The sequence below is a fragment of the Berghia stephanieae genome, chromosome 1 (genome assembly GCF_034508935.2).
Source record: "Berghia stephanieae isolate SIO BIC M18660-M18661 chromosome 1, UCSD_Bste_1.3, whole genome shotgun sequence".
Classification (NCBI taxonomy): domain Eukaryota; kingdom Metazoa; phylum Mollusca; class Gastropoda; order Nudibranchia; family Aeolidiidae; genus Berghia; species Berghia stephanieae.
The window spans coordinates 66,759,609-66,781,972 of record NC_088360.1 but is presented as its reverse complement, the minus strand read 5'-3'; the positions used below and the strand labels follow the sequence as shown (position 1 = coordinate 66,781,972).

Below are 22,364 nucleotides of genomic sequence, written 5' to 3'. Positions count from 1 at the left end.
TCACAGTAATTCTAAGAAGCGTCGCTTAGCCTTGGCAATATATCTATCGTAAATATAAACAGCCCTTGAGCTATGCGTAGCGCTGTCGAACATTCCTAATTACTTCACGGTCATTCGACTGCGATTCATGAATTATTTCTTTCTTTCCTTTTTAAAAATATTTGAATTTGACGAATTGACTGATTTCAGTTAATTGACTGAGAATTTACAGGTCTATTATATTATTATAGGAAAAATATAGAATTGGTGAAATGAAATCTTTTATTTTTAAACTGGTTTGATGGCATCTGCAATGCTTTAAGGCCATATTAGCACCCGAGAAAAGGAGGATAATAGGAAAATTGAAGGACCAGCTTCAAATAAATCGACAATCTTAAGCACTTCGATAAAAAAAATTATAATAAAGAAGGAATTAAAAAGAGAATAGCAGCAATGATTGCCTCTACTATATCCAACTTTACAGGAATGGATACAGATGAGCAAATTGACTGGATAAAAACTTCCTAAAAAACAACAACATACACACACATAAAAACAACAAAAAACAAACATACACTCACACACAAACAACCTTCAAACTTTATAAAAACAATAATTTTGATTTATTTTTCTGCATTTCATTCTAATTTTGTAATATATATCTATTATTACTATTACAGTTCATGCCGCATTAAAGCACAGTCAGTGGGAGGAGGCTTAGGCGTGCTTAAGTCTGAATAAACATTTCTGTGAATTAAATTTCATGAGCTATTTACTGTTGTTAGTCGTGGTTACACGACACAATGCCATGTTGCTGCATTACCTGCCGTTGAGGTATATGTTTGTATTTGTTAAGTTTGGTTTTCTTTAACTTTATTTTTATAATTCGTGATGGTAAAGATGAAATCCCTCCCCCCCCCCAATAGATTTGATAAAACATTGAGTAATTTGCCATAGGAGAGAATCTTAGTGTTGAGGATGGCTGTCTTATTTTGATGAATTAAGTAATCGAGCTTTGCTTGCGAGGTGAAACAATGCTCTTTGCCTGTCACCTGAAGCAATTTGCCACATGTTTGTGAGTATTTATCACAATAATAATTTTATGACATATTGACAATGTCATGCATTTTTTTCAATTGTCTGTGTTAAAATTCTGAGTAATCTCAGGGTCAGTGGAGCTGATTGTTTCGGGTGAAAGTCAAATAATTAAGATAGCTATGGTCTAAGATTTTAAGTTTACAAAGGCTACGATTGTGCAGACCTGTGCATTCCCTCCTCCTTTCCTCTCTCCCTGCTCACACCTCCTCTCATGCCATCCCGCATGCTGTGTTGTGTGGCACGGTGGTGTGAGTTCCCACAGTGAATAACATTCACTATTTTGTCAACATAGATAACTTCACCAATCTACAAAACCTGGATGCGCAAACATTGAGATCAGTTGGCTTCATCACAGTTTGTGTACCTTGTCTTACAACTGTAATCCCATATTTGTCGAAACATGGATTCAACAAACTATTCCAGTTGCCCTGTGTATTTCGACAAATGCGTATTGCACTATATACCAAGCAGGAGAACTTTGACAGTTTCCACTGCAGTGAAGAATCCAAACAAGCGGTCAAGTTATTTCATTCGATAAGAGACAGAAGCCACCCCAGTAGGAAAAAAAGATGGATGATAGAATATAACAAATTGACCTCACATGTTCAGGTTTCAACTAAAGATAGGCTCTTTGCCCTTACATACCATGTCTTATCCTAAAAATACTGTGCACTCACAAATACATACACATGCATCAGGGATGCCCTTGGGGCCATGTATAAAGCCTGAAAATTCTTCATAGGTATAGCGCATCACCATAATCATAATAAACATTTAATCCTGCCTCATGATAAGAAATACCTCATGAAATGAAATGTTATAACCTCTGAACTGACATATACCAGGCTAGTTCCTGACACTTGTAGGTAACCAAATTATTTTAGTCCAGCTCTTCTTTTTGCCAACTTTTTATCCATTTAATTTTGGCTGGGAATGTTATTGTAGTTCGATTTTTGTCTCTGATAAAATAAGAGAGATGAAAAGTTATAGATAACCAGATTTTCAGCTAAAGCCAAAATAAAAGGTCATCCTGATGTATGTATATGTCCTGCCTCTCTCTCTGTCTCTCACACAAATACGTAAACTATTCACACATTCAGTGACTAGTTGTAGGAATTTAAACAAATGAATTAGAAGTATAAGCTTCACAAAATGTGAAAATGTTTTTGCCCTCGAACAGATTTACAAAGAATCATGATTTTGCAGGCAATACCACAATTAAGAAATATTAGATATGAACAATAAATATAATCAGGTGGTAATTAAGTACACAAGTCTTTCTCTGTTGTTGCAGAACAATGTCAGCAGGATGATTGTGAGATTCAATCTGTAGAAAATTGTCAAAACAATTTGTATCTTTGAAAAAACGTAAACCCTTACTCCGATAGAAGACACCTGTAGCAAACTACTCCCTGCACTGCAGCTGACACCTGGTTATTTCATTCTTTTCTCCAGACGGACCATTAGGATGTATGAAATAATCTATTCTAAGTTTAAAATAAAAATTACAGTAATTTCAAAACTGTCAAGGTCTGCAGTTGAGCTTTTTAAAAAAGTTTCTGTCCAAAGCACAGGCACCAAGCAAACACACACACACACACAATTTGCCAATGAACAGCTATAATGAAGCCTGCAACTTTCATGTTTTGACCCAGAGTAAGCATTTATATATTTTCACATTTTCCAACAAAAATTAACATCTTCATTTCAAGAAGCATGGTGCAATCGATGATTTAACAATAAATGTGTGGTAGTACAAGAAAACCTGGGATAAAAAGTAGACTGATTTTAAAATGAGAATTTTTGGTCAATTTTCAATGCTAATATAATTTTTCAGTTTAATTTTCATTTTGGTTTTAAGGGTTGTACAGTTATTGTGACACATATTCATTCAGCACCACTCATAAGAAAATGGGATGGACAAAAAAGTCTACTTTAATTAAAAGTACACAAGAATAAGACAAAGGGGAAAGGTCAAATAGCATACAGATGTAGATTCAAAGACAACACTATCAGCGTACTTACTTTGAGTTCACCTAAAAGTCTCATCCAGACACAATCACAGGATCCCACCAAAAGAAATACATTCAAATGTTTAAAAAGAAGGACATAACAAATGTTACACTACAGAGAGAAGATGATTGACAAGGAAAAAGATATCTCCCAAAACTAATACTATACATTTGACTGTTGACCTGTCAGCCATGTACTAAGGAAAACCAAGTAATCTCATTCCAAGACAAAAGTAAAAAATGACTCGGAAAAACAGATAGAAGATACAGCAAGTGACCTTCTGCCCACCACGGGAGGTCAGAAGACTCCACTCTAATTTCCTATAACCATTCCTATGATATGATAAACAACAAAATGATTAAAACGCAAGCAAGTTCTAATCCCAACTTGCTAGATATTTTCTTTCACATATTGCATACCAATGTACAGTTATTGTTTTCGGCTAAAGAATGAAAATCACAGCGCATTATTGGATTGAGTGTGACCAATGCATAATTTTTTGTTTCCAAGTCCTTCATTTCCATTTTAAATACTACCTCAAGCATGATTGTTTTTAGTTGCTATTTTTTTTTTTTGCAGTGCTTGCAACAATTTAAAGTTAATCCAGCATCTGTGAAAGGGAGATGATAGGAGAAAAGAAAATGATCTGAAGATAAAAGCACAATGCCACTTTTTGCTCAATTTCATTTTTCATATTCTTATAAAATTTCTCACATTTGTATATTTTAATTTCATACTAATTGGCAAGACTCACACACAAACCAACAAACACACACATGCTCATAAATACAAATTGAATAATAACAAATGGATATTTTCTTCACCATGGTAATAAACCATGCATATAGCAACTCAAATAGTATGCTTTTCAAAAGGAAAACTTCCTAGTCCTTTTGTAAAAAGAAATAATTCATAAAAGCCTTCTTACCTATAAACGACTTTAGCACCTGCTATGACAAATTTCATAATTATTGTTATTGATCTCCTTGAGGGTAACATAGAAAATAACAATCTTGCCTTTCAGACAAGTGTTTTCTTTCACTAATTCATATTTACATGCGTAGTTGACAACATTGAATTTAGTAATATATACATAAAATTAGTTGCTAGACGTAATCTGAATAACTGAGCCAATAAATCATCTATTCACACTAATGCAGGAAGCTTTATCATTACAATACATCACTTGACTATTTGTTTATTTAACGAAAAGTTTAAACATTCAATGGATTTAAATTGTCTTAACTTCAAAATAAGCCCATAAAAATAAAAGTAATAAAATATTTAATCTTAAAAACAAAACAATATATTGATCACTGGTTTTAAGCGGCAGTTTGAATAAATAATGTCAAAATGTAAATAACCTAGTCTGCAGCTGATTCTACAAAAATGATTTTCCTTTGACAACAAATGTATATACGTATGTACAATAAAAGGTGCACATCTCACAATAGTAAACAAAATGTAAAGTTAAGATTAAAGTTTTGATTTTCAATATTTTTAGGCAGGTGGCGAAAAAGTAATCCGATGAAAACAGAATCACACTTAAGAAAATGGAATTGAGGTATGACGAAGATAGAGAACAAAAAAAATAATACATCTGTGACAATAAGAATAACGCAATGTTCACATATGTCAATCTGTGTTGTCTTGGAATATAAGCTTAACACAAGGATGGGTTTCTGAAAGAGGAGTGGCGCAGAAAGGACATATCATTTGGAAGCCATGGGATCCATGAGGTACTGCTATTCTTGCCCAGAATCTGTTACAAAATCAAAGAAAAAGAAACTTGTTAGCAAAACATCTTTTATTTTAAGCCATGCTAGATTCCCATTTTATTCTGAAAATTAAATATTGAAAAGGGTGTAGGAATCAAATATGACGAAAATTAAATTTATTGCTGAGGCTGTTCACCCAGTGACACCCTTGCTCTTTCAACCATTGTTTTTTTTATTTCATTGTGACTTGAACTATTGTACCCTCATAAAACAATGATAAGTGTATCTATGTTACTTTACTGGAATACTTTATATCAACGATAAGCCAAAGACAAGTCTCCTATAATAAGAATGTGCAAATGTAAGATTCGCCTTTATGAAGGACTGTATATTGAATGTGTATCTTGGCAACCACGTATGACGACAAAACTTAAGACCCGTCTGAAGCCATACAACAACATACTTACCACAGCTTTTTGAAAAAAATAATTATTAAATGCATAGAACAAATATCTATCTTAACACGGATCTTATAAATGCATCTGGAAGGGTAATCTCATCACATATCTCAGAAACAACAACTTAAAAGTTGGCTCACAAGAGTTTCAGCAGCACTTGGAGGAATTTCAATGCCAAAACAGAAATCTCTGCATGCAAAATCCTATCTGCATCTAATGAAAATAAGGAAGCCATGGAAACCCTGCCACCCGTTTGGCTGCCCACGTATTCATGCAAATGCGGGAACTTTCATTTTGCTCTGTCTGCATGGAACAACATTCAGGTGTCCAAATCATTGTCTGTGTTCAAGGAAACCTTTAAAACTTTTCAGTTTTAATATTTAAAAAAATATAAAATGGTTTTGTACTGTTGTAAAGTGCCATTAGCCTCATGACTAAGGATATCTTCTGCCATGTAAGAATCAATTATTATTATTATCATTAGGAACTACACATTTACTGTTTCCTTCTAAGCTCAGGATGTCAGCCAGGCTATGTCTAATTGCAACATAAAAACATATAAAAACTTATAACATATAGAGGAGAAAAGATACAAAAGAGTGAACTCCTAAGCCAACAATGAGAAATCTTGTTGTTCATTTTCACAATTTTCATATATTCAGACCTGCAACATATTATCATTAAAAAATCTGAGAAGAACAAACAAAAAATTAGAATTTGGATGGAAAAAAAATATCAACATTTAAGTTTTGCCCTCAGCAATTCTTATGAACTATTTATTCTATGGTGTATTATTTTTTAGCTTATTGCTACAATTAATATTAATTAATCTTAAAAATCTCAAATAATTGAGTTAACCATCATTCAAAGTAAAAGATCAACAAAGAGATCCACAGCGAAAGTAAAAATAATAGGTCTCAATGCAATATGGATAAGCAGGAAATAACATTTTTGTTATTGATGGCTATGTGACAACCATAAAAAAAAATCATAGATCTGATAATGATAGGTGACATTTCTTGTTTTTAACCCCCCCCCCCCCCCCCCCAAAAAAAAAACCAAAAAAAAAAAAAAAAACCAAACCAAATCCGAAAAACAAATAGAAACATAATAATTGCAATGTTAAAATCGGAAATGTACAATAAAAATTGAAAAATCCGAATTTCCCTTATAAACAATATAAAAATATTTTTAATAAAATTTGAATGAATGGCATCAGGTCTCAATATCGAACATAATCAAGTCAATCAGATGGTGGCAACCCCAAACTATCAAGTGAAATGGCAAAGAAAATGTTGGTTTAAAAAGTTCATAAGAAAATCAGAAAATCCAAAACTTGCCTTTTTTTTTTTTTTAAAGACGTGCACAAAACTCTTCTTAGATAAACGACAAACAGAAAGATAACTAGATATATATATATATTTACACTCAATACAATTGGCAGAAAATACTTTGAAATCCAGGGAATAGCAAACAATTGATTTCAACTCTTCAAAATCAAGCCATGGAAGAATGTTTAGTAATCTTATCATAATTAAATGCAACTCATATTTGACACAAGGTAAAAAAAACCAAAGAAAACCATGATCTCGCCACAATTTCTTTCCTATTCACCAGACCAGTTTTGAACTAAAAATATAAATCAAAAGATAAACAAAACTAATGGCCTTCCTTGAATTGCTTATGAAACCACAGGTTAAAGCTGCTGTAAAATAGACAATGTAATAAACAAAAAGGATGATGAATAAGTAATATAATACTAACTTTGCAGAGCACTCGGATGCCATATGCCCACAGGGTGAAAAACAATGTGTTGGTTCATCTGAGTCAACATAGAGGCTCAACTCACATCCCATTTGAAGCTTTACAAAGGTTCCATCCTAATTTCAAACAAATACAAGGAAAACCTATTAGCGCCGGCTAATGCTAATAAATTGTTGATGGCACCTCAATCTGACAGTGTAATTGACATCTATAATTTCAATTTATTTTTGGTTAAAACCCAAAAATGACTTAGAATATAGCATGACCACAGTTGCAGCAGGATCTGTGCTGGCAATCATTGATGTTCATTCAATTCTAAAAATGCAAGTCTCATACATCATTTTGCATTCTGACCTATGTTGAAAATGAATGTGAACTTGATATGATGCTTGTGCAGTGAGAGAAAGATGCTTGTTTTTTTTTAATGAGATATAATATCTGTAAATTTGTCAGAAACAAAATAAGGGAAACTCTAGGGCAAATCTAAAGATAATATTGATGACTATGATGATGAGAATGGTAACAATGATGGGCTTTCTTCTTCTAAACCGTACAGCACTGGCAACAAACAAAAAAAAATCTATATATTTTTTTAAAAATCCCAAACAAAAGAAAAAGAATTATGTATTCATCAAAGATATGGGATTTTTCTCTTATCAATACATAAATTATTGATTTAAAATGCTTTAGAATTGATGCAGTGTAATTCAGTTTGACCTCCTATCCTTTCTGAGCAAAAATATTTTTTCACAATTTTGGGAAGAAAATCCGAATTGGCCAAATTTGGCTCTCAAAAAATTGTGTATTGCGGCAGGCCTAGAAATAGCGAACTAGAGAGACTCTGGTAAAAAGCTGGAAATTCAGAATAGTAGCACAAAAGATGTCATTTTCAAGGCAGAAAAAAAAACCTTGTAATATTTTTTGGATCATGCGTCCAGATAATGACTTTAAAGACCAAGCCATTCAGCCATTGTGGTAGTAGTGATGTTGTGGTATTGATGATGATGTTGTCAATCTCACAGCCATTTTGATTATTTGATTTCTTGTGTATTGAATTAACGAGAGTGCCCTGCCTCTTTATCCTCAAATCTGAGGAGGTGCAGTCCATTGCATTACATGCAGTTGTAGTGAATAACACGTGTCAAAATCACCAATGTAAGGGCTTAAAATATAAAAAATAAATGTTGAACACCCTGAGGGACAAAATTTTTCTTTCATATGAAAGGCAAAGACTAAAATTGCTATGCATCATTATTTTTTGCTTTTAGCCTTCGCAAAAGATGAGAAAAAAGTGGCATTTCATATACTTACTGAGAGACATAAAGGACATTTTCGAACATTGGAGTCATCTTGACCCCAGTTATGGTTTCCATGAACGTGACCGCATGGCAAATAGACATAAGGTTGTCTGTCACGCAAATTCAGGGAGCCTCGGGTTGGCAGGACCAGTGTGTTTAAACCAACTGGACATTGTGGACGGCCAGCATTCAATCTACTGACCATTCTTTGAAATTCTCCTTCACTCTGTTGTAACCAAAATAGTGGGGAAATTAATTAATTAATAATAATAATAATAGTGATGATGATAATAATAATAATACTAATGTTCAATTAGACAATCCAAATCATTACAACAATTAAAAACAAACAAACATTAAAACACACAAAATATTGGTTGACTAAGATTTCTGTAACACTCTCCTCATTGCAAATGAAAAAAGAAAAACCCCACTATGATACCATTATCTTTTACGCTCTATGGATAATCAATGATATACTTTTTTTCAAAATGACACGAAGTACAATAGTTGTATCATATATAATTATAAAAAATCTAACAGCAGACCTGCCAACCTTCCCAGGATGAAAAGTGTATTCCATGACCCTAAAAAGTGTATTTTTTAGCAAAAAAGTGTATTTTGTCCGCACATGTGGAAAAAAAGTGCGCACTATACAAAAATTTATATAAAAGCTAACATCAATCCCAAATCAAAATAAACTCTGATCTTCATCATTCAAGCAATCTCTAGTGATTACAAAATTATCGATTTATCGAGAAACTAAAATTTAATGGCCATTTAAAATTAGCATAAGGCTCAGAAATTGCAATATCAAAGGAAATTGCTTTCGAAACACTCAAAGAAATGACCAAAAGACCCTTAACATGTTGGTAGTATTGATGCTAGTGTCAGTGGAAGAAGTGTTGGTTGTTGTAGCGATGGTGCTCTAGTGGTGGTGGTGGTGATGATGATGAAGCTGTGGTGGCGGTGGTGGTAGAAGTGATGTGGTGGTGGTTGTGGCAGTGACAATGCTGTGATGGCAGTTGTAGAAGTGATGATGTCATGACGTTGATGGTAAGAGATGCTGATAAAGTTGTGATGGTGATATCTGCTAGCCCAGTACATCAGTTATGAGAAAGTTTTGAGATAAAATATCTGGGAGAGTGGTCTTCAATTCAATAGATGACAATTTGCAACAGTAGCAATATATTTTCCACATATTATGTTATCTAATGATCCATCTCTCTCTCTCTCTCTTCTTTTTTTTTTTGAGCATTCACTACTACTACTCCTCCTACTACTACTACTATTACTTCCATATACTACTAATACTATTACTTTGGTCAAATGATGGGAATTTCGCAAAGTATGTAATGTGCAGAGACAAGTTAAATACTTCTAAAATGGTTCTAACAAATTCATTTTGAACCAAATACCGTTCTTAAAGCTGCCCACTTTGTAATTCAAGACTCGTACAAAATAATAAAGAAAAAAAAAGATCAATATAAATTTTATAGATCAAAATAGAGTAATTTAGTTATTATAAAGGGAAATAACCCATTTATGTTTAAGTTAATTAGCAATACAGTTTTTAATTGAAGGCTTCATAGTCAAAGATGTTGGTTCAATTAAATTTTCACATAGAATTTTCTATTTAATAAGTGGCAAAAGTTTAAATGTGGTCTGAGAATATTTAAAGTATAAAACAAGCTTATATGCATAATTCTATGCAAATCCTCAAAAATGTATGAGAAAAATATTGGTGAAAACCGGCATCATATAAGCAACTGAAATGATAACTATAGTATTAAATGTGATGCATCATTCATTCAGAAACACGGTCAACAGTTGGTGTACGACATGTGTGTATCAATGCATCAAATGCATCATCAAGATCATTCACATCACACATCTTTAAAAAAATCGTATTAAATCCACTAAAATCCGCGTATTCGGGGTCCAAAAATCGTACTGGTTGGCAGGTCTGTAACAGGTAGCATTGTGATAAAATTACGTTGATACAATGAGGCATCACCAAAAAAAATACATCATAAACTAAATAAAACAAAATAAAACTTACAGGTGATGCAAAAAGTCCTTGAGCAGACCGCCAGACTATTGTTGCTCCACAGAGGTCTATAAGGGTTCCATCTCTCAGGATATTTTGCTCTTCTACTAACTGAAATGATTTAAAATTAAATATGATGTTGGGACAAAAAAATGTTTAAGATCCGAGATCAAGATGTTTTCAAAGAATAAAACTCTACATTGTAAATGTAATTAAACATTAGGCTGATTCTATCTAAGTTATTAATTTATACTTTACTTAAATACAAAATGACAAATATATTTCGGAATGTTCCTGCTGTTTTAAATTCAAATTCTTCACAAGTCAATTCATTCTATCCTTCAGTATAACATCTTATTTAACGAACATCATACTGTTTCCAGAGATGATAATCACAATTTGTCATAAAGGAGGAAAATTTATTGGTCCATCTGTCAAACTCAAGCAAAACATAAAACAGTGATGATAATGGCAATGAGTCAAAAAGGAGGAAAATGTATCGGTCCATTGGTCAAATTCAAACAAAATCATTAAAAAATATCATAGTTTGGTATACTATATTATTACTTCTACTGTACATCTATTCTTGATAGTAGAGATAACTTAATTTATGTAAATTTTTAACGGATTGTCTTTCCGTAAAACGATTTTTAAAAAATACCTTCTATTAAAGAGATTTAAAATTTACTTTTGGTCAAAAGGCCTGAAAGTATTTGCTTTTACTTGTTTTATCTTTGTTACCATAGCCATTACAAATAAGACTCAAGAATCTTTAATAAATTAAAATTGTTAAACATTGTACAAGCAAAGGTAAACAGAGGAAACTAAGTTGAGCACCCCTTATAATTGTAGCAGATTAATACAATCTTTCTATAATCAGATGATGTTTATAAAGTTAACATGAAGATTTCTAGAAGAATGATTGAGAGAGATAAAGGGATAAGGGTAAGATAGAAACAGAAAGAGACAGAGGGGGACAGTGAAAGAGAGGGAGAGAATCAGTTACCCCCTCCTGTATCCGGAAACTCTATCTGTTGTGTATATATATATATATATATATATATATATATATATATATATATATAATATATATATATATATATATATAAAATATATATGTATATAATATATATATATATTTATATATATATATATATATAAATATATAATATATATAATATATATATATATATATATATATATATAGAGAGAGAGAGAGAGAGAGAGAGAGAGAGAGAGAGAGAGAGAGAGAGAGAGAGAGAGAGAGTTGGCAGGTCTGAAATATGCTTTTACGGTCATATTAGGTTCAGTTAAATCACTACAAATGAAATTTAAAAAACACCTGATGGTTTTTCAGAGGTGATGGCCTAGAATCACGCAATGAGAATAGTGCTCCTCCCACGGAAACTTCCCTCCAATGTCCTGGCTTTCCTGCTGGAGAGAATCCAGCCTGAGGCTGCATGACAAAAACACCATTGGTCGTAAGGCCATCCACATTTTCATCTGTACACCATTTAACCGCTTTTTCCTGCAATAAATGAAACAGTTGAATCATAGTGTTTAAAAATCACAATTCCGACCTTTTCCTATTACAAATTCAGTTTATACTAACAAGCAAAATATAACAGGGTGTCCAGGTAACAGAAACATACCACAATATTTTGCAATGGGACATTACAAAATGATGTAAAGAAGTAAATTTCAAGACATATATTTACCCTGTTTTTGCTTATTTTCAATGGAGCCTTTGGTGATATGAAAGCTGGTTGCTCAGTCATTATATGTTTTAACCTGGCATTTGACTGATCCTCTACAATTTGAGGCAACAGCTTCAACCTCCTTATGAGAAGTTCATTATTTCAAGAATCTCAGTCTCATTATCAATTGAGATGTCACTTTGTTCCTAGGTATTGAGAAGTTCATTATTTCAAGAATCTCAGTCTCATTATCACTTGAGATGTCACTTTGTTCCTAGGTATTGCAATTGAGATTGAAACCACATCAAAGTCTCATTTGAAGGTGCATGCACATCACTTGACAAATTTGGAAATAATATCCATCATCACTTTTGGCATGGATTCATGGAGTATTTTGGGGGAATCAGATTAATTAGAGACGTAAAAGATGGTCAAATAATTTACAACATGCATACATAGGCCCTGGCAGTCTCAGAGCAAAGCATTGAATGGATGGAATTAGCATTGACACTGCCCCCCCCCCCCCAACCCTAAACACACGCACATTCCAGCACACACACATAAATACACACTGCCAAAATCAAATGGAGAGAGTAGGCAACAGAACACAATAATTCTACCAAAGTATAAAATATCCTATTCATTGACTCCACATATAACAAACTCTTAAATGAAATGTATTGTGTGTCTCACCCCTAGGAATATGTTTTTTCCTGCATCAAAACCAGCAGCATAAATCCTAGCTGTATATGGTGGTACTCTGTCAACAATTATCCGACAGGCAAATCTGGATATTGTACTCTGTGGTGCAGTATCTAATTGAGTTCGTAAATGCCCTGGAACAGTGTCAATCACAACAAAGTCAATAGGTCCCTCCATAGATCTTCCAATCTGTCAAAATATTTTAAAAAGAGTTATAAATATAGTTTCATTTTAATTCCAAAGAAACATTTTAGACTGATTTGACCAACTAAGATAATCATTTATTTCTAAAACATATGAAAAAAAAAAACACATAGTGAAGGAGAAGTGCAATTCAAAACTCAAGTAGCAGACCATCCCAGTGATAAGAAAAGACAGCCCCAGGCTTCACATAGGGCTAATCATCACTCATTTCTCATTAAGCATAGTTACGAGTCATGAGTCACACACCACTCACTCTTCATCTACACATTAGACCTAAGTGTATCAACATATTGATCAGTCAGTAACGAGCCTCCCCTCTGGTATGTTACAAAAAGTACATAGAGAAATGCTGATAGTACACACAACTACTATTCAACCATCCCTACCCCATCTCCATTATGTGTGCTTTCCTCTTTTCTTCTTGAAAAATTAGTTTCTCTCAACTGGGTACTAAACTTTCAACTCACATCCCCGATGTAGCTGTGTTTCAAGAAATATTACCTCGTTATAGCCATACAAGATTAATATGAACTATATAGGCTGCAGAACAGGGATTTTAAATTTCCCGCTGTAGCTGAGCTATGATTGCATCCGAGGCCGTTGTGCTCAAGCTGAATTATATTACAAAGAATAAATATTTTAAGAGAAAAGAGAATGCAAATATATGCAACATACTGATATCATTTCATTCTATTTTTGTTGCATATTCGATCAGAATAAGACATGTCGTATTAATCCCTTTATGACAAACCTTTCATTAATATTTATCAAAGTCATTTCATCCAAATAAAATACACATTAAATCAATCAATAAAAATTCTAAATCCACAAACTCAAACCTGAAACATATCTGTGTCATCATCTCTGAGATATTCCACAATAATGGCTTTATTACGAGACAAGGTATACGACACTGAGTGTTTTGAAGTATCTTGAACAGCCTAAAAATGCAAATAGAAATGACGGGCTTTCAATAAATATTATATCAAATCAATAAATTTAGGAAAATCAGAAGAAAAGAATTAACAATTAACTAAATAACTATATAAATAAATAAATAAAAATGCCTCTGTCGTAAAAGATATTAATCATCAATCCGCTATCTCTGATCACTGATGACAAAACACGAAAATGAAAGTGAATCACAGCGTCCACTCCTCAGTGTCAACTACCAAGTTGAAAAGAAAAGCACTGACTATAGTACCTTTGGCTCGTGAATGCTAGTGCAACTCGCAATGCCACATAAGCTTTCTTTTTGTCTTGTTTGGCCTTGGGGATTCCCCATAACCTGGGCCATATGGCCTTGCCACACAGTGAATCATATTTATATAATGTATATTTATTTTTATTAATGTCTTCTGTCTTCCAAATCAATTTTTTTTGCCAGCCTAGTCGATTTTGTGTTTACCAAAACCAATGAGTTTTATCAAAGGTCTCAGAATGGTAGAAGTGTTTGACCATGTGAGGTTCTATTTGGCCACTTTTGAAGCCGAAATTTGCCATGAGAAACTTAGCCATCTGGCAGCCCTGAAATTTGACCACGAGCATTAAGAACTGAGGAAAAATTGAATAGCATGGGTTTCGACCACAGATTTTAAAAAAAACAAACAGAACAAAAAGCAACGGATGTTGACAAATGTTGATGATGATGTAGTTAAGGCAGAGTCGAGTGATCAACACACCAACATTGTGGCATATCATTATAGACCAGGCAAAGATAATTGTAAACTTGGAATGACGAATTTTTAAGAAAGCAATGGGTGAATCTGTCTTTTCAAGATTACTTGGTTATTTTGGTTGAGACTGACACTGTAAATGGCAAGTATGTACCCCTGCCATTTTTGGTTGCTGCCCTTTAATGAATGACAACTCTATATTATGACATTTTTTTCCGGTCCTGATGATGTCACTACAGAGAGGTTACAGCGTGTCAAGAAGCTAAAAAAATGGTAAATTTAAAATGGAGACACAGAAGAGGAAAACAAATACAGAGGCATATCCTGCACATTATGCGACTTTCCTTGCCGACAACAGAAGTCAAGGGTTCCCACCCACAAAATATCAACATTGATAAGAAACTGCAACTTAGGCTAAACCATAGAAATTACTAGATCTTCACCAAAACCTGATTTTTAGTGGGTGGATCAGCAGATTGCGCTGAGTCACCAGAAGTAACATGTTTTGTCTGAAGAACAAACAAACAAGGCCATGTATTATATAAGGTAGAGTCGGGTAACTTCACAGATGGGGAAATTCGCTGTGACCCTCCACCCCCAAAAAATAATGCCTGGTAAACATTTACCCATTATGTTGGAATAGTCCATATTCAAAAGACAAGACATGAATGTATGTATTGCTTCAGATTGCAAGTAATAAGTGAAAAATCTATTAAAATTATAGCATGTCAAAATGACATTTCGTAATCAAGCTGTTGTCACATCCTTGACTGTTTTACTATAATGGCAACCCTACACTAAAGTTCCTCTAGTTTATGCATTCGAATGTGAAAGCTCTGGTCACAAAATCAGCATGGTATTCACTTTGTGGTCATCTATATCCATTTTATTTTTCATGTCATCATCAAATATTTCTAAAATAGTTAAGACATTCTTTCAGAAGTAAATTGGTAAATTATGTACTATCAGGTAAAGTCACCAGTACTTTTGAGTAAACTCACTGCACATCACTATCAACGTACAATAATTATTCCAAAGATGGATCAGCAATAGGCACTGTGCATAAGCGCTGAAATCCAACTTAAAAAAAAAAAAAAAAAAGAAAATAAGAATATGTATGAGGATATAACAACCAGAAATCAGTCGACTCAGATCTTGTGACTCTGGCAGTGTAATGTGTCCTAATCACACTTGATTCACATGCAAATAAATATCTGGCAATAGGCAGTATCGGATAATGTAGAGAGATTTGAGGATAAAAGTGTTTAAGAAATGGAAATTGTTCCCCATATTGTCTTGTAGGAAGAAAAACTAAGTACAAAATCTCTTGACAAATTTACCCGACAACAGTAGCAGTACGGTAACAAAAAAGGGCTCTTGAGAATAAAATACGATATAAACCTATGTTAACATTTCATGAGAATACAATTAATTGGCCAAGTAATGTCAGTGATTGGGTTGCCCAATTGGCAAATTAGTCGCTCACCCCAGGCTAGAAGTGAGACATTGAAAAAATGGCGAAATTACCAGAATTTATTATATATGTCCCCTCATCCAATTCAGAATTAATCAATATTTTAAAGAAATATTTTGTTAAGAATTGTTAATCCATATATACACAACCAACATAGTACTTATTAGTTCCTTTATCAATTGCAATGACAGACCTACAAATGGCAGTGGTTTTCGATTCCATCAAGTGTCAGACTGCAACATGAATAGAGTGTAAATACCATGCTTTTATCATTGGAGTTGTTTAATTGACCCCTTTGTACATTTGGTTATCACACCCCAATAACTGGTGAGAATAATTTAAAGTGTAAGTGTAGGAATGGCAATTTTTATAATGCTCCAGTATTTATCTCCATATAAATATAAAGTGTTATGTCACCCATTTTACTTACAAAATTGAAACAATTTGTACATGTAATGGGAGGAAATAGCTATAAAAAACATGGAAATTGTAAAAATTCTAAAATGAGGCTGTTTTAAACTAATTCGATGTTTGAAAGGAATTAATTGAGTGAATTACATAAGTTTTAAGTTGGCTATCATAAATATGATGGCAATCTCTACAACAAAAATAGCAAAGCCATCCAAGTGTTGTTTTTTTTTATTACAGTAAATAAAGAAGTAACTAAGGTAAACACCAGTGACTCTGACCCATCAGTGCTATATAAGATGGATATGGCTGTGCGCATGACAATTTCCACAATCAGAGAGAGTGGCCTCTTATGTCTTAGTTTCATTCACTTACTTTTGAGGATTGTGGATTTGTTACATGATGCCTCTGTGATGGTTTAACACCATTCGCTTTCGCTCTTTTCCATAAGACATATTTACTTCTCCTTCTTCCCTTGTCACCTGATATCAAATGACCATTGTATCTGAAAGTAAAAAATAAAAAATGGCACGAATTAAATCTAACATTCCATGGAATTAATTTATTGTCCAATGGAAACATTGATAATGGTATCAAAAAGAGTGTGACTATGGCATCTACAGCTGGAGTCAATTCAGACTCAGCCCAGAGTCGACTGAACAGAAAGATTAACTTGTTTTTATTTCAATGTAAGCTCATTATCCTAATCTCCCCTCCCCCACCTCTCACACATCTGTGAGTGTATGTGGTGCATATACATGGAGGGATGTGCATATTTATGTGTACGCAGGGTCTTGTGTTAGTAAGTGTGAGTGTCTGTTTGTCATGGACATGAACACTTTCTCACATGCTCAAATCAACACTTTGTACTTTGTAATATATTTTCACTTTTGCTGCCAGCTATTCTGAACCAGTTAGGTGTCGACTCTGAACTATCATTTTGATACGTTAAAACATTGGGTAAAGTCTAAGTGGTTGCTATAAACTGAATCAGCTTCGAGTTCAATGGGTGTCCGATACTACTATCGACCCACTGTTATTCTATTCATTTCTGATCGCTGATCATGCACAAGAAAACAGAAATGAATCAGGATGTCCAATCCTACTCCTACCAAGTTGAAGAGAAAAGCACTGACCATTAATGTTGTGTTGTAGATTCCAATTGAATTTGACAAGATGAAGATATGAATAAGGACATTGCTGCCAAGTTAAGGATTCCCATAACAGCTTGTCAGCGATCATTAATAACCTGGAGAAATCCTGACCAAAGTCAGTTATCAGTTCTGATATCTAAACCTCACTTTGTCTTCTTGGTGTTCTTACCCCCCCCCCCCCCCCCCCCCTTTTTTTTTTCATTTTTTTGGTTGCTCCGCTATAACAACAACATTTACATCATCTGATCCAGACATTGTTGTTATAGGGAGGCTACACTGTAAACAGGTCATGAGTTAAGAAAAAGGCTCTGTGAAAACAACAAAAACAAACACTGATATTTTTTTTTTACTTAAAAGGAACATTTAAGCAAAACAAAAGTATTTCCAAATTTTAATTGATGATACTTTTACTCACCCTAACACAATTAATTCCCCATATTTTATATTTTCAACTGCCTCTGCTTGTGGTATGTCTGTAGACATTTTCACATGGCTTCTACACTCGAAAATAAAGTCTTTGTAGATGGAAGGACTGAAAAAGAATAAAACAATGTCAACTTCAATCTTACTGTTTCATTTTAATAATAATAATAAATCTTTAATGTCCAGAAATGGCAATTCATGTTTAGTTCCACCACATTGCTAAATCAATTACAAAGACAAAGACATTCTCTCTCGCTTTCACACACACACACACACACACAAACACACTCATATAATAGGTATACACTCTAATAATAATAATAATAATAATAATAATAATAATAATAATAATAATAATATAATAATAACAATAACAATTAATAATAATAATAATAATAATAATAATAATGATAATAATAATAATAATAATAATAATAATAATAATAATAATAATAATAATAATAATAATAATAATAATAATAATAATAATAAAAGAAAGGGTTGGTATTACATTCAAAATTCAATGGGCACACAGCATATACCCCCCCCCCCCCTTCCCCTTCACACTCAGAGACGTGCATATGCACATGGAACTGTGATATAAATATAACAGTTAAATAAAGAAGGTTATAATGGACAATTGTGGTGTATAATTATAATCATAAGAGAATGATGATGATTAGACCTGTAAATGAGCTCTATAAAAAGTGCCTGAAACAACTCTTCGGAGCGGAAAAATACAAAGAATCAAAATGAAAATAGTAAACAGTAAGCTCACTTGAGAAAACAATGGCAGAAAACTAATTTGCGCGGGAATTAATTTGGCTACTTACCATTGTTCCTTATAATTAGGTACCCAATCAGGGAAGAAACAGTCAACCAGTTTGTTTACAATGTGAGGCGATCGAGTGCTTGTAGCAATCATATAGCTTTCGATTTGAAGGTGTCTACATTATGCACTTCCGGTGTTCGCATTTTACTTTCTCATACTTTTACTTTCCACCAGGTAAATGTGGTCAATTTTGGCTTAGGCGAAACAGTGAAAGTTATCGCTCAGCGACTCAGCTAAAATTGGCTACCATTGGGATCACGACAGGTTTGGAAAGTAAAAAAATTATTTCATGAAGGCTGTGTGAAAATTCACTGGGAGTGTTCAGACACGGCAATTCTAAAAAGCGTCACACTATATCCAGTCATCGTTAATATAGACAGCACATGAGCTAAGCATAGCGCTGTGGAACATTCCTAATTACTTTATGGTCATTTGACTACGATTCATGAATTCTTTCTTTTTTTCCTTTTTAAAAATATTTGAATTTGACGAATTGTGACTAATTTCAGTTACGGTTAATTGACTGAGAATTTACAGGTCTAGATGATGGTGATGAAGATGCTGATGATATTGATTATTATCATCGTTATGATGAGGACGATAGAAACAGTCATGGTGATGACTATAATGATGACGATGATGAATTGATGATAATGTGAGAATTTTTATTATTCTTGTGATGACCAAAATAGAGGTTTTGACTTTGATTTTATAATGACGATGACGATGATAACAATGGTGACATTGAACATCTTCTCAATCTAATCAGTCTATTTATTTGGGTTTGAAGTAATATCGGCTCAAAGCTTTGATGTCAATTGGGACAAATGTAGATTTGTGTCGATAAGTGCGGCATTTCGACTCTCTGTATCGTTTCCCTGATAGAAGTAGAATAAACTCACTATGGAGTGGGACGATTCCTTGGGAACAGAATTTTTTCTATCAGTGATGATAATGGCAATTAGTCAAAAAGGAGGATAATGTAAAAACATCGGTCTAACTCATAACACAAAATATCATAGTTTCGTATATTATATTACTACTTCTAGTGTATATCAGAGATACAACTTACTGTAAGTAAATTTTTAATGGATTGTCCTGCCCTTGAAATTATTTTTAAAAAAAAATTAAAATGCCTTCCATTCAAGAGATTTAAAATTTACTTTTGGTCAAACGGCCTGAAAGAATTTTCTTTTACTTGTTTTATCATTGTCCAGGGTGTCCAGCTTAATTTCAGTCAAATTTACGACTTGAAACAAAATTTTTGACCCAGGAAAATAAAATAGCAGAAGTAGTAGTAGTAGAAGTGATATTGTGAATAGTACATAACGTTCGTATTCGTTATTCGCAGTAGTACTGTAAATAACATATATATTATCATTCATTTCAGTTATTTACAGTAGTACTGCAAATGCGTTCGTTCTGTATTTTGAGTAGAATCTGCGAGTCTAGAGCTTTATGGTATAGAGGATTGGGCACAAAATATAAATAAACTACATTACTATTTTAGTTTTTGATGTTGTTGTCGTACTTTTTTGTTTTTTAATTATTATTATTTTTAAAAATGATTACTATCATTATTATTTTGGGTTTCGATGATGATGTGTCTTGTTGTTGTATAGTGATGGTGGTGTTGATGTGGTGGTTGTGATTGTAGTGATGATGGTGATGATGTAGTAGTGGTAGTGACGATGACTTTACTATAAGGATAATGATGATGAGATGATATAATAGTGGTGGCAGTTGCTGTAGTTTTGATAACGATGTGGTAGCTGTGGTAGAGTGGTAGTAATAAAAAATATAAAAATTCCCTTTATTCATCCCATAGGGGAAATTGTCTCTTGGGACTATTCCAAGGGAAGACTAATAACCCAGGTGTCAGCCGCAGTTCAGCGCCACAAATTGAGCTAAGATGAGGTGACTTCTTCAGGCCACACAGCCCAGCGGCGGGTGATCGAACTCTGTACCTTTCGGGTACGAAGCAAAGAACGTACTGCTGAGCCACTGATGATGTGATGGTTGTGGTTGTAGTAGTGGCGGTGGTAGTGATGATGACGAGGAGGAGGATGATGTAAAGGTGGTGGTGGTTGCTATATTTAATAATGATGTGGAGGGTGCTGTGTGAGTAGTAATGATGTGGTGGTGGCTAAACTATAATAGTAATTTCTATTATTTGTAGGAGCACTGAGATATGAGTCATGATGAGCAATGGCAAGAAAGAGTGTGTGTACGTTTATGTGTGAAAGAGAGAGGGAGAGAGAGAGAGAGAGAGAGAGAGAGAGAGAGAGAGAGAGAGAGAGAGAGAGAGAGAGAGAGAGGAGAGAGAGAGGGGGGCTGGAACCTATAAAATATATTTAACTAAACTGTAAATAATACAATAAACCGGGACGAAAAAGTTAAAACGTTCAAAACTGTCAAAACCTAAATTCTCAGTCACAAAATGTTTCAATCATCCGCATCCCTCCTTTACTTTTACCTTTTCTTTCCTTCTCAAACTCAAACTTAGCACATTCTCATTCAACTTTAAAGAATTCGACAACATGCCATTTTAACAGAAAATACAGTGTTGTGTTCAGTGAGGGGACAAAGACTAATTTTCAGAGACGGGAGAGCGCTTCTACTACTGCGAATAGTGAGATTATGCCGTGAAATCACTATTCGCAGCAGTTCTAAATTATGAGTTAGACCTCTACGAGGAGTCTGAGGCCAAACTCTAACTTACCTACAGAAACAACAGGTTTTCTTATTGTAACAGAATTCTAAATAAAAATTAAGAATGTCTCCAAAATTATTAGATGTCCCAGCAAGTTGCCTCCTTATCAGTCGACAACAAAGACTTTAATTCTACAGTCCAATATCTAGACAAGGGAAACCAAAACTAAACAATGGATTAAGAATGACCTACTTTGAACGGAAGTAGAATTTAATGAAATGGTGAAGAGTGGCAATAATGCAAGGGAGACAACACTTCCACTTCCGTAACAAGAGACGAATTAAACACTCCCACGCCTCGTTCTGAAAAAAGTCCGCGAAATTAAAGGGGAGGCAAAAGAACATCAGCTGATCTTTAAAATAGTAACAGAAAAGTGGAGGTGCTCGGCATTGAATGCAAGAAAGACATTTAAAACGCCGTTGGTATAAATGGAGAAAATGTAGGGGTAGAGATGGTTGATTTTTTCCTCACCTCTGCTCTTCTCAGTTACTCCATCAAGTGCTGCCTATAGACGAATTCTTTGAGGAGAAGAAGGTTGAAAAGATTATAAAAAGGAAGAGGAAGAGAGAGAGAGAGAGAGAGAGAGAGAGAGAGAGAGAGAGAGAGAGAGAGAGAGAGAGAGAGAGAGGAGGGGGGGGGGATACATTTGCAGAGCTAGAGGTGTTGAAAGTAAAGAAAGCCAAACTCGGGAATGAGATTTTAG

General features: G+C 33.8%; 1 protein-coding gene across 2 annotated transcripts; it reads right to left on the bottom strand.

The window, feature by feature from the left end:
* Positions 1–576: 576 nt before the first annotated feature.
* LOC144979843 (protein pellino-like) lies at positions 577–21,866 on the bottom strand. Of its 2 annotated transcripts, none has more exons than XM_078927028.1 (10): positions 21,671–21,866; positions 18,109–18,225; positions 16,915–17,044; positions 13,821–13,922; positions 12,769–12,966; positions 11,721–11,906; positions 10,391–10,489; positions 8,342–8,554; positions 7,031–7,146; positions 577–4,852 (listed from the first exon to the last, which is right to left on the bottom strand). In XM_078927028.1, exons 2-10 carry the CDS (start codon positions 18,174–18,176, stop codon positions 4,726–4,728), a joined length of 1,239 nt encoding a protein of 412 aa, XP_078783154.1. In that variant the 5' UTR covers positions 18,177–18,225; positions 21,671–21,866; the 3' UTR covers positions 577–4,725. The 2 variants fall into 2 exon arrangements, with proteins under 2 accessions (XP_078783154.1, XP_078783165.1); XM_078927039.1 differs by lacking the exon at positions 21,671–21,866 and adding an exon at positions 21,425–21,501 and having other exon boundaries at positions 2,878–4,852.
* Positions 21,867–22,364: the final 498 nt, after the last annotated feature.